At 38.2% G+C, this 13952-nt stretch overlaps 2 protein-coding genes across 2 annotated transcripts; both read left to right on the top strand.

Annotated features, from left to right (window-relative positions):
- On the top strand, positions 6432 to 9343 carry LOC109725140 (transmembrane 9 superfamily member 12-like). Its single transcript, XM_020254228.1, has 2 exons — positions 6432 to 6667; positions 7009 to 9343. The coding sequence occupies exon 2, from the start codon at positions 7100 to 7102 to the stop codon at positions 9086 to 9088; it is 1989 nt and encodes a 662-aa protein (XP_020109817.1). The 5' UTR covers positions 6432 to 6667; positions 7009 to 7099; the 3' UTR covers positions 9089 to 9343.
- LOC109728215 (transcription factor MYB80) lies at positions 9396 to 12758 on the top strand (the record flags this gene model as incomplete). The annotated part of the gene is made up of 3 exons (XM_020258581.1): positions 9396 to 9474; positions 11525 to 11654; positions 12002 to 12758. Coding segments are annotated over 3 exons (966 nt in total), but the record flags the coding sequence as incomplete, so codon positions are not given.

Below are 13952 nucleotides of genomic sequence, written 5' to 3'. Positions count from 1 at the left end.
AAAAAATTAATTAGTCAATTATTAAAAAAAATAATTGTATTAAATAATTATAATTTATAATTATTTACAACTTAGTGAAGGAATAAATTAGAGAATAGCTTGTTCCACCCAATACATGGAACTACTATTCTTCCTCTTAACGGGTTATTCGAGAATAACCTATTAACGTAGGTATAAATTAACATGCCAATTTTGCTTTATATTTGACAAGAATAGTGGGATAAAAAGGGTTATTACCCTTTTATTCCACAACCAAACAGGACCTTAGTCAATTTCTTTCAACAATTCCAATTATAAGGGGCCAAAAAAAGCGCAGGAGCAAAGTTGGATTATAAAGTCCTTTTTGTCATATGCACTTCCCAATATTCCCTTTTACAATTTGTCGACTTTGATTTGGCCCCCCAACTCTGCCGTACAGCTGCTGCTCTCTCTCTCTCTCTCTCTCTTGGCAACATTAATATTACTCATTCCATTGTAATTTTTTAAAAAATATTTTTATTATATTTTTTTTAGAAAAAAAAAGATGATTGGTTAGAAATAGATGATACGGTGTAAGTGTTATACGGTAAATTTTCACCTCTCTTTTTTTTTTTTAATTCTAACAAATTAAAANATTGCGGAAAAAAGCTACGAGTCCTTCAATGGAAGGTGTTGTGTTTAGTAAGAATCTCTCCTTGATGCACCTTGAGGATAGCATTAAAGTTTATAGCATCCAAGAGAAACTGAGATTCAACGTGACATTCTTTGTATTATTTTTTCTAAAATAACAAAAAACAAAAAGCCTACAATTTTGTTTTTTTTTTATTCACATTGTTTGCTTGGCTGTAATTCAGAAATCTTAATTATATTTGATATGGCGAGGCAATGCGACATCCTTGTAGTGCTACTCCCAGAGAACAGATTATCATAATCTTAATTTCTCTTCGTTGTTCCTTCATAAAAGTTAATGGGGTATTCTTTTTTTTTACAGGTGAAAGTTCAAAATATAACTCGGAAGATCATTAAAAATATTTACGAGTACGCATTAGAGAAGCGAAGGCCAGGCACAATCTGATCCCTGATACGAAAATTGGGCCCAGTGACGCCTCTGGGCCTATGCCTGCTACCATTAGGCCCATTAATAAAACGGCATGGGCCAGGTCCGTATAAACGACATTAATGGGTCCAGCTGTAATTCTCATAAGGGGACATTCACAATGGGTCTTATAGACTTGTCTCGTCACAATCTTTTCTTTTTTTCTTTTTTCTTTTTTTTTTTAGCTGCGGCTGTTGCCACCGTTTACGTGTGTGCCACTTGATTGTTCCACTGCGCCTATGTAAAATTTAATTTGGTATTTGATCCAAAATATTTAATTTTAATTGTTACAGTAAAAATTATATATATATATATATATAATTAACTGCAGCAATTAGTACTATTCTTAAATTGGTCACAATTCTAGTTACAGCAGTTTGAATTTTTTTTTTTTGAGCTACGGATAATCTCTTCTTCATAATCGCCACATATTCGAAGAACTATTTTTTAATTAGAAATGCACTTCTCAAGTGCATGTAACTAAATAAATTATTTATAGTTATAATATTTTTTACTACGTTCAATCAAATAAAATGTTAATAGTTATAGTTGTTACATTTTGACTGTATTTTTAATTATATCCAATCAAAATCAGTACATAATTTGCTCGTGACCGCGGGCAATGAGGGGCGTGACATGTACAGCACTATGGAACTTGTTTTTGTGCTGGGAATAGTATATATAGCATGGACTAAAATGCATGGACACACCCTACAACCTTTAAAAAAAAAAAAAAATCTTTACTCAAGTTTTATTTGATTTTTAATGAAAACTTCTATATATTTAAAAGTTAATTACAGAACATTCCATTAGGTGGTGAAAATTTATGCAGGATGTTGAATATATTTAGAGAGGGGGCTTGTTTGAGAGTGAGTCCAACTATTAATATTGTTGCTGTACAGAGCTGCTTGTGAAAAGAGTACGTCGTTTAGCATGTGAAACTTTGGATAACTACCGACCGTCCCTAAAGTAAGTGGCAAAGGGTTTGGTGGTTGATATCCGAGACCCAAGTTCGAGTTCTAGTTGATTTATATTTCCAGCTAAGTTTATTTCTAAATGAAATAAACGAAGGGGGTAGCATACTACTTATCTCTCAAAAAAAAAAAAAAAGAAACTTTGGATAACTTGTTTTATCCGATTCTAAATTATATATATTCTGGATAAAATTTTATAAACATATAATAGAGTAATTTGAAAGTTCATATTCAAAATTTAAAAATTTAGTGTTCATTTTTCAAATCTTTCATAGTCAAGGTGGTGGTTATGGTCCAGATACGCAGGAATTAAGTGAAAAACGCATCTTGCTTTTAAGACAATTGAAGTTAGGTTTGGACGTGGATGCATCAAAAGGTGACTTAATATATAATGAAACAACTATAAAGTCAAATAACTTTTCTTATTAAACATAACCTGTTTATAGAGGTGAGTAAAGGTCAATATATATATATATATGTTGGTGAGAAAAGAGATCATGTTGGGAATGGCATGTGGAATTTAATGAAATTAAGCAAGAACCATATGCCCACCTTATGTATGAATAGAAATTGTTGCGTGCATCTTAGGCACTGCCGTTGATCATTAGCTCGCACCTTTTGATAGTCGGTAGGTAGCGTTTTTCTGTGTTTAAAAGATATATCCCACACGATATAAATTACGCCAGTTTTTTTCTATGTTTGAAACAAACGCACTCTTAGTGAATCAGTAAGAAAAATTATATGAAAACAAAACAACTCACCTCCTCAAATAACACAACATCTTTTTTATTTTGTATTTCTAGATTCAAGTAAGAAAACACACATATGCAGAGTCTTATACAAAATAATAAACCGAGAGGGGCTTGTGTATTTTTTATCAGGAGAAAGGTTATAGTGTCATACTTACACCACATCATCAATAACAAGCAAGTCATATCTCTCTTCTTGAGCGAAAATTATAATATATTTTTTATTAATCATGGCGGGACAGTAAAATTAAAGGGGACAATTCTATTGATTGAGAATACAGTACCGGCAATATAACTTGTACATTATATAATTTTTTATATTTGAGATGCGCATGGAGATGGATTAATTGCAGTATAAATATGTTAAGCAAAATTATGCATTAGCGTACGTTTCAATGGCCCAGCAACGAGCATGTGAACGACCTACTTTTTTTTTTTTTTTTTTCCCCTCATTTATTTTGATCCCCCCAAAAATAGATATATATGTAGTCAGGGATGTCACATGCATGGTTACACCATTTATTATTTGCTCAGTTGGTTGACATTTGCACATATTTATTAATATGGCCGTACAATTTAGCACATGGAGCTTTAGCGTAGTTGTATCTAAATTGGACCGGACTATGACCGGACTGCAATGCGTACCTTGGATATCATTGGATCATTGATTGGATCCGTATTTATTAAACATATAAAGAGCTCTCCTATAATTTGGTCATATATCGTTTATAATATTTGATTGGATTTAAGTTTGCTAAGGACCAATTTGGGTATCAGAATTAAATCTTTAATAATAACATATTCAGTAAGTAAATTGTTTTACGTAATTGGAAGTTAAAAATCGGCATTTATAATTTAGTAAGAAAACATATTCTATCTACGGGACAATTTATTTATTCTGAAATAATGATTTTAAAGACAAAATATGATATTCATTTGAGATATTTGATCGCGTTTCTTATCAACTAAATGCTACAATCTTAAGTCAAATGAAAAGTTAAATCAAATAAAACTTTCATGTATCCAAATAAAATCTATATATTGTTTATGCATTGACACATATGTGCAACTTTTTGATTCCTAGTCGTTTTTATTGAATTCGTGTTTATTGCAAAAAAGTGTACACTTTCACGGGAAACCAAACATTTTCTTAACTAAGACTAGATCTATAAAATATATATTGAAGTAATGAATTAATTGGTTACATATATGATAACTTTATTTTATTTTTTTTTTTGGATGATAATTTTCAATCAAATCATAATTCAAATTAAAATCAGAGAAATTTTTTTTGCATACCACTAGCTTTATAAGTTGGACAGCTTACCTTAAAATGCAAAGATTTTAAGGACAAAGTATGGAAAACTACTCCCTTGTTCACAAGTCACAACATGATGAGTTCAAGTAACCTACACCTATTTCTCCTTTCTTTTTTTAAAAGAAAACAGAAAAAAACTGTTCTATTTCCAACTCCTCCCATGTGATCGCTGGAGAGGTGGGGAATCAACGTCACCAACCATATACTGATCATGGGGGCATCATGCTCTCTCTCTCTCTCTTTCCTAAATGAATAGTAAATGAGTTCACTTTTAGAGGCAATACATACATACATATATACATATATATATATATATCTTTCATGTGGTGGGAGAAGATTTATATTACTGGTACATATATACAAGTTATAATTGAATATATATCCACCCTTGGACAGGTCAAAAAGGAAATCATCTTAATCAAAATGCTGGTTCCACTTGTATCTGCTTTAGTATTTAAAGCATGCGTGACAAAATTCGACAAAGAATATATAATGCGGCACTCTGAGCGGAGTAATAAATGTGCCAGGCCTTGTCCAACAGTTTGCATGTCCTCTGTCTTTTTCGTTTTTTCCAATTAAAAATTTTCGATGGCTAAGAATTTAATGATCGCTATTTGCGATTTCAGGTTCTGAGATCCAGTTACTTCGTTATGCTGAGTTTATTTCTAAACAGTACTAAACGAAAGGATGTTACTCTTTTGTTTTAAAAAAAAATTAAGAAAAATCACTTGGATGGCTATTTATACGACAAATCACACAGAGGGCACTAAGATATCGAGTTTGAAACTCAGCGAGAGCGATGTTATCTCCGGAATCTCTCTTATCTACTACTAACACCTTGTATTTCAAGAGACACAAAAAATGGTGGGTTTCTTGGGGAGAGTTAGGACAACAAATAACGTGGGTGGTGGTGATGATTAGGTGTTTGGTAGTGCATTATATTGTGCGTTTATATTATAAGCATTCGTTTTGTTTTGCTTTGCTTTGACTAGTCGGGGAATGTGATATCGACGAAGGGTCAGGCACGGGTCTCGTGATAGCTTGGAGCTGCGTGTGTTTTTAGTACATCAGGAAAGCCATACCGTGGTTTCTTTGTTTCTCCATGATGATGCTAATCAATGTAGGTTTCCTTGTATATATATTTTATATATATATATATATATATATAGAGCATATTAGGTTAACTTTTTCTTCTTAGGTGGTTGTGTAGGTTGCAGAGTGTATAGTGTTTTCTCTCTGTGCATGGTTGCATCGTTGACCATCCTGTCCTTATTAGTTGTCCTTTGATGAGACATATATAATATTGGTCCCTTCACTTTCTAGAAAAGAACAGATAAATATATAAAAAAAGTGTTGATTGTGTAATTTTTGTTCCAAAAAAACTTTCGAACTGTTTGAGTTTTAAATTTATTATCTGAATAATAAATTTGTTGAACTGCAGTGCCAAAAGATGCCTGCAAATGGGCTTTTTTTTTATTTTATTTTTTTTTTTTTAGCAGAGGGCCGCATTGCACCAAAAAGGCCGTGCCAAAACGGGGCGGTGGTTCGACGCGGTCCGTTGCCGACGGAGGTTGCAGGAGCCAACCGAGGTCTCTTGGGTGGGCCAATACTGAAGCGATGATGGGGCAATTGGCAAGGCCCAATGGGCCTTCTAATGGGCCAATCAAATTAAATAGGGTTCTGGGCCGAGTAAAAGAGAAGAGCGCATCACAGCGTGTTGGACTGTAATTACATTTGGAGCCCACAATGCACAGTTAAAAATAACATGTAATCTATCTCACTGACACTACAAGGCAAAACAGAGTTTAAACAAAGCATATAGAGGTATATTTCTCTGTTTTCCGACAGAATTATAAAAAATATATAATAACTGATTTATTATGATATGCAAAATGTGATATTATGAAAATCATACTTTCCTATGACATGTACTGCTTTTGAAGTTACGGTGCTTATCATGGTTCCTAGGCTTACTTGTGGGATCCAGCCCTTGGCAAAGTCAAGGGTCTTTTATACTCGAGAAATCAATTCGTTACATTAATTTAAAAACAAACTCATATTTTCTAATCTAAAATTCTAAAACTAAGAAATATAAAATATGATCCACAACACCAAAGTTCTACACGAGACGCAATTGGAGATCATACTTTTAAAGAATGGGCCCGTCAATAGCTTACTCCGTAAATGTTGGATTCGGAAAAGCCCCGGCCCACATGTCACATAGTTACAATGGCACAAAAACTGTTACACCGTAGATTCATCTCTCAATAACTATCCGCTTATATATATATATATATATAATAATAATAATAATAATAAAAAAAAATATAAAATGTAGTTCGTTTTGCGCTCCCAACTCCCTCTCCTCACTCAATCACTCATCTTCTCCCTCGAACGCTGAGACGGATCCGGAGAGGGTGCTTCTCGAATCTCGAATCTCGTCCTCTTTATTAACTCCTCCTCCTCTCCCCATTTCTCCTTGTTTCGCTTCTAGATCCCTCCTCGTTATCCTCCCGTTCTGGCTTCTGCTTGCCCTAGTCCTGCGAATCAGGTAACTCTCCCATTCCTAGATCCGTTCCATTCACTCTCTATTCATCGTTTCGTTGTTTTTTCGGATCGAAAATGGAGGAATCCAGGGTTTGTTCTTTGATCGAGGGTGTTTTAGGTTGAACCACTCACTTTGTGTTGGTTAGGGCTTGTAATCTGGTAATTTTACTGTTGTTTTCATCTGATTTGTCTTGGTTTTCATACATTTGGATGATGAAGAGCTCGTTGTTGTGTTCGGATTAGGGTTTATTTGTCGTATTGATCGGATTTGGACTGTGTTTAGCTATATAAATCTTATTTTTAGGCCTGATTTGGGGTATTTCCTCTCAATTTGTTTGGTTTCAGGATTCGCAGTAGATGACGTTAATTTGTAGAATAAATTAGGGTCTGAGCAAACAGATCTGGCAGTGTAAATTTTGCTATAGCTGAAGTCAATATGGCGAGATCTCGGATCTCAGATGGATCTTACTCTCTGATCCTCTCTGCTTTGTTGTATCTGCTCTTAATCGTCTCTCCTGGCAATGCCTTCTATCTCCCTGGTAGTTATATGCACACATACGCACAAGGCGAAACCATTTGGGTCAAAGTCAACTCCCTTACTTCCATCGAGACCGAGCTCCCTTTCAGTTACTACAGCCTCCCCTACTGCTGGCCGCAGGGCGGGATCAAGAAGAGTGCTGAGAATTTAGGGGAGCTTCTCATGGGCGATCAGATTGATAACTCTCCGTATAGATTTCGTGTTAATGTTAGTGAGTCCCTCTACCTCTGCACCACAAACCCATTAAATGAGAATGAAGTGAAGCTTTTGAAGCAGAGGACCCGTGATCTTTATCAGGTCAACATGATTCTCGACAACCTTCCTGTACTGCGGTTCACTGAGCAGAATGGGCTTACAGTTCAGTGGACTGGGTTCCCTGTTGGGTACACTCCAGTTGGTAGTTCAGAAGATTATATTATCAACCACTTGAAGTTTAAGGTCTTGGTTCATGAGTATGAAGGAAGTAACGTGGAGATTATTAGCACGGGGGAAGAGGGCTTTGGAGTGATCTCAGATACCGATAAGAAGAAGATGTCGGGGTATGAGATTGTAGGGTTTGAAGTTGTCCCGTGCAGTGTGAAGCGGGACCCAGAATCCATGTTGAAGAAAAACATGTATGATAAAATTGATTCTGTGAACTGCCCACTGGAGATTGAGAAATCTCAGATGATTCGCGAACGAGAAAGGATCTCGTTTACTTATGAAGTCGAGTTTGTGAAAAGCGATATCAGATGGCCCTCACGGTGGGATGCTTATTTAAAAATGGAGGGCTCAAAGGTCCATTGGTTCTCGATAATGAATTCTTTGATGGTTATCCTCTTCTTGGCGGGGATTGTATTTGTTATATTCCTAAGGACTGTTAGGAGAGATCTAACTAAATATGAGGAGCTGGATAAAGAAGCCCAAGCTCAGATGAATGAGGAGCTTTCAGGGTGGAAACTCGTTGTGGGCGATGTATTCAGAGAGCCTGCTTGCTCAAAGCTACTATGCGTCATGGTTGGGGATGGAGTTCAGATTTTGGGAATGGGCATAGTCGCAATCATCTTTGCTGCTCTAGGATTCATGTCTCCTGCCTCGAGAGGAATGCTGTTGACAGGCATGATCATTCTCTATCTCTTCCTTGGTATTGCAGCTGGATATGTTGGTGTTCGCCTCTACAGGACTATAAAGGGTAGCTCTGAAGGATGGAGGTCGCTTTCTTGGTCAATTGCCTGCTTTTTCCCTGGAATAATATTCGTAATTCTCACCACACTAAATTTTATACTGTGGAAGAACAAGAGTACTGGGGCTTTACCCATCTCACTCTTTTTCACTCTTCTGGCCCTTTGGTTCTGCATCTCGGTGCCGCTTACCCTTTTTGGTGGGTTTCTGGGCACAAGGGCTGAACATATAGAATTCCCAGTTCGTACTAATCAGATCCCAAGAGAAATTCCTGAAGGGAAATACCCATCTTGGCTTCTTGTTCTTGGTGCTGGAACACTTCCCTTTGGCACCCTCTTCATTGAGCTCTTCTTCATTCTCTCTAGTATATGGCTTGGGAGGTTCTATTATGTGTTTGGATTCCTACTTATCGTTTTCCTATTGCTTGTGATTGTCTGTGCCGAAGTGTCGGTCGTTTTGACTTACATGCATCTCTGCGTGGAGGACTGGAAATGGTGGTGGAAAGCTTTCTTTGCTTCTGGCTCGGTTGCCCTTTATGTGCTCCTATACTCGATCAACTACCTGGTGTTTGACCTTAGAAGCTTGAGTGGGCCTGTTTCTGCTATACTCTACCTTGGTTATTCACTGATCATGGCTTTTGCTATCATGCTATCGACCGGCACAATCGGCTTTTTGATGTCATTTTCTTTTGTTTACTATCTTTTCTCATCCGTAAAGATTGATTGAAGGTACTCTTCTCCATCTCTTGATGCCATAAGTTTAGTAAATTAATCTACTCCAGAGTCTACCTATTATTACAGCTGAAATTTACCATTAATCAACCTGTACCTTTTCATACTCTGTATTCTTTTGTTGCATTTCTCTCAGATTCATGCATAAACTTTTGTAATTCAGGCTTGCTGCTTATGTGCTTTTAGCAATATTTAATGTAGCTTCCAAGTTCTATCAATATTCTGGATTTATGGTGGAGGTTGTTTCTTTTCCTAGAAAAGAGCAATATTTTGAAGTTCTCTTTACTCCATGATGGTGGTGATTGCGTTCTGCAGTTTATGCAGCTAATGCATTTGGAATTGGCATTTTGCGCAACAAAGAACAACATAGATATTTATCAGGTATGATTGCCTGCTTGTGTTATATATTTTTCACCGTGCATGGCATCAGTAGCTTAGCTCCTAACGGATGGCTCACCTGAGCACAGCATAGTGATCTCCAAAAACTTGTGAGGCTAGCCAAGGTTGTTTGGAACATTTCTTGTTAACCAGTTGAAATTGGGTCAGCAATAGTCTTCTTATGAGTTCAGGTAATTAAATCTCCTTCTCCATTACTGGTATCTTCTTAAAAATTAAGTTATTAAATCTTCTCTAACACTGGTCTCCCTCTCCCTCTCTCTCTCGCTCTCTCCCTGTGCAAAAAGTCTACGCTTAACTGTTTTTAAATTAGGCTACAAATTAAGCATCTCTTTCAAGAGGAAAAACACTACATTGTTTTTTTAATAGATATATCAACTTCGTTATTTCATTCAATTAATTTTAGTAAGTTAGACAAAAGACATCAATTTCTTGTGGTAAGATTAGGGCCGTGCTTACTGTTTAGGATTTAATGGTGTGGCTCACTAATTTGGTATGTTTATTAGACAGATATAGCTCGCCTGTGATTGGCTTAACTAAACTTGAGAACATAAAATATGAAAAAAAAAAAAAAGAGTTTGAGCTATATTAATGTAGTACTTAGAAAATCTTAGGTTAGGGTTATTCAATCGGACAAAAATCCAGACCAAACTCCGAGCCCACTACGGCACTACCCACATAGGTAGTCGGTTTCATCAGGCCATATAAAAGATTTGGGATATTTCATTTGCACATCCTAAAATAATGAAATAATAGCATAGCATGTTTAAAGACCAAGCCTTCTTTGCAATGTGAATCCCAGATCACGTCTTTTGCTTGAATATAAACATTGGAGTTGCGAGCCCATGCATCTTAGGCCTAGAGTTTGTGAGCTCGGAACGCATTGTCATATTCAAATATTATTGATCACAATAGCAAGATAAATGGGCAAAAGAAAAATATAGCAGAATCATCTCAGGCGTCGAAAGCGAGCACACATAAGATACCTTAATAAGCTCCGCGCACAATCAAAGAGTTAGTAAATGCTAATAATTAAGGGTAGAAACAACCTGCACTTCCGTTCAGATGCTCAATTTCAGAGGTCAACGAGGAGAGAGAGAGAGACGTGAGGGTTGACCAGGCATCTTGTGGGTGAGCCACCTGCCCCGAGCCTCACGCACTCAACGGGCGTTGAATTCTTTATACAAATCATGCTCATTGAGCCTTCCATGCATCCACACGTGAACCCCCACTTCCCTCCTCACATCTCTCTCTACATGGACAAATAATATTAATAGCTACCGCCTTATACAATACAAAGACGAGCAAAAGATAGAATAGGGAAAAAGAAGGAACGGTGAAACCTCTTTCTCCTAGTCTTTACCTTTTCCAGAGTGGGTTAATTAGTTAGGTGCAGCGAATCTCCAGAGAGAGAGAGAGAGAGAGAGAGAGAGAGAGAGAGAGAGAGGCCCGAAGAGGGGAGTAGTAAGATTAAGATTAGATATAAAGAGAGATAAAGCCAGCAAGATAAGAATGGGCAGGATCCCGTGTTGTGAGAAGGACAACGTAAAAAGAGGACAGTGGACCCCGGAGGAAGACAACAAGCTATCCTCCTATATCGCGCAACATGGAACCCGCAACTGGCGTCTCATCCCTAAGAACGCTGGTAGCTACACAAACCTCATCCCAGGCGTATTAATTCCACAGCCCTATACTGTAGACTATGTGCCTACTAAAGCTTTAATTGATTTGTGCTCAGAAGCCTGTTTAGCTTGGATGCTGTAAAAGTAGAATTTCTAGTAACCACTACATGAAAAATTTTCGTAGCTTCTATTCATTGGACTGGAAACTCATTTTGGCTTCCAAATACCAGAAGCTCTAGATTTTTTAGGATTCTTTTGTTCGTCAAAACTGCGGCTGTTGCTTCTTAGTAAGAAGATATTCTCTAAGCAAGGCCAAGTAGGCATTTAGCTGTTTCCTGGTGAAGTTTCTATATGTGAGAATTACAAACTTGTTGCATGTAACTTACCCGTGACTTGCCAAACGTGGGCAATAGGTCTGCAGCGATGTGGAAAGAGTTGCCGGCTCCGGTGGACAAACTACCTCCGCCCTGATCTCAAGCATGGAGAGTTCTCCGAGTGTGAAGAGCAAACCATAGTCAAACTGCACTCTGTTGTTGGAAACAGGCAATGCTCTTCTTCATGCTTCTTGTATCATCCCACTGCAACTTAAACCTGCATCTTCACGCGCAAACCCCTTCTGGGTACTTAAAATTATTCATTATAGTTTTTCTATAGCATAAGCCTTGTTTGGCATAAATTCTGCAATAGCTGTTCAAACTTCTAGCACAGAAAGGTTAGCTGGCCCCACAACCTAAGGTGCTGTAGCGGTTGGCAGTGACAATTTTACTGCAAATTGCACAATACCAAAGCTGATCTCTTCTGATTAACACACCAAAGAAAGAATTTTCTTTTGATTGAATTGCAAAACATAATTTGAATTTCTCAGTCACACCTGGTTTGGGGCACTATAGGTGGTCCTTGATAGCCGCGCAGTTGCCAGGGCGCACGGACAACGACGTGAAGAACCACTGGAACACCAAGCTGAAGAAGAAGCTCTCCGGGATGGGTATCGATCCTGTGACCCACAAGCCCTTCTCCCACCTCATGGCCGAGATCGCCACGACCCTCGCCCCACCCCAAGTGGCCCACCTTGCGGAGGCCGCCCTCGGCTGCTTCAAGGACGAGATGCTCCACCTCCTCACCAAGAAGCGCACCGACTTCTCCGGCGGACCCCCTCCGCCGCCGATGCCGCAGCTAGCCGCCGGCGGTCCGACCATCACGGCCTTTCCCCCAACGAATCCGGACGAGGTCAAGGATGAGACCATCCGGAGGATCAAGCTGGGGCTCTCCCGGGCGGTCATGCATGAGCCCAATAGCTCCGACAAGGCGTGGAGTGCGATGGTGGGGCCCGCTGGGGAGCCGTCCAGTGGGCTTGCTGGGATGTGCGGAGCATTCCCGGAACTGGGCGAAGAGGGTTTCGGATACGATGAGACCTCGTACGGGAACGACGGGGAGGCGTCCGCGTGGAGCCAGAGCATTTGCACGGGCAGCACGTGCACGGGGGGAGCGGCGGAACAGAAGCCCGGCATATTGCGGGAGAAAGGGGAGGATGACGATGGGGAAGAGGCCGAGGGCAGGAAAGATGACAGAAAAAGGGACGGTGGTATATTTGGTGCTGACTGCGTTCTCTGGGACTTACCTGAGGATCTGATGAATCCTCTGGCTTGAGAAAGGGACAAATGGTACAGCTGAAATGGAACAGAAAAAGAAAAGAAAAATAATTATAAGCCCGCAATAAAAGAGTACAGGGTTAGAATATAAGAGCATTTGTAATAGAATTACACAATGAGGGGAAAGCGTATATGCAAGAAACTGCCTGTATAAATGAATAACAAAAAACTAAGTCACAATTTCGAAACAAAAAGCAATCTAATTATGAGAGGTACCTCTAGTAATCCCCATGAATTGCTGGCATTCTGAGAATTACTAGACAAAAAGTGAGAACACACCGGGCGATTGGTTATGTGAAGAACACAACCACTGTCGATTTACTTGCTCATGAAAATACAAAGGTCACACACAATGATTAACTCTGGCAAAGATTTATAAAGGAACTGCCGAAGTAGCTCAAGAATACAGATAGATGGGTCAGTACTTCGTAAAATTACACTGAATGAGCTCTAATAACATCTAAGTATGTGATGAATTGGATAATAATTCTCAACAGAAACATTAATTTGATAAGCTCATATATGATATGTTATAAAGGCGATTTCTCCGTTACCCCAAGAACAATTATAGAAGAAGGAAGAAACTTCTTTCTTGGTATAATAAATGCCCATCACGTATTTTCATGATCAACATGCTAATTAAGGCTTGAACTAAAGTGAAAATGTCAAGCAAAAACATTTGAAAAACTGTAAGAATATGTCTTAGGCACATAATTAGATAAAATTATATTTCTAAAAAGAACTTTAAGTGAAGGTGCATGACGTGCCAAAGAGGCACTAGAATAGCGTTGCTGCTCAATCCATTCATCCGAGTCTACGAAATTGGCGATAGCAGAATTAAAAAAGGTTGAGAAAGTTTGGCGAGGAACTTACAAACTTCCAACAGAAGTCAACTTGATGTCAATCCCGAAGAAGTTGGAGCAAGTTCAGGTCAGAGAGGAGTTTTCCTAAAACATAGTTACACAACCAGTGAATCATGCATAATTATTATATATATTAGCTTCACAACATACTTCAAAGCAATTAAAAGAATTCCGCCTGGGGTATTATGTGTACTGCAAACTAAACAATATAGGCAGATGAATGGTGCGATATCTGACCTCCAAAGAAGTCATCCTAAATGAAGAGATCTCAGTAAGAGCAACCAAAAGGAAGGATTAACTCTCAGCAAACTTGATTAAATGCTCGCCAA

Source organism: Ananas comosus, linkage group 2 (genome assembly GCF_001540865.1).
Source record: "Ananas comosus cultivar F153 linkage group 2, ASM154086v1, whole genome shotgun sequence".
Classification (NCBI taxonomy): Eukaryota; Viridiplantae; Streptophyta; class Magnoliopsida; order Poales; family Bromeliaceae; genus Ananas; species Ananas comosus.
Note: the sequence above shows the minus strand (reverse complement) of the source record. Positions and strands in the feature narration are given on the sequence as shown.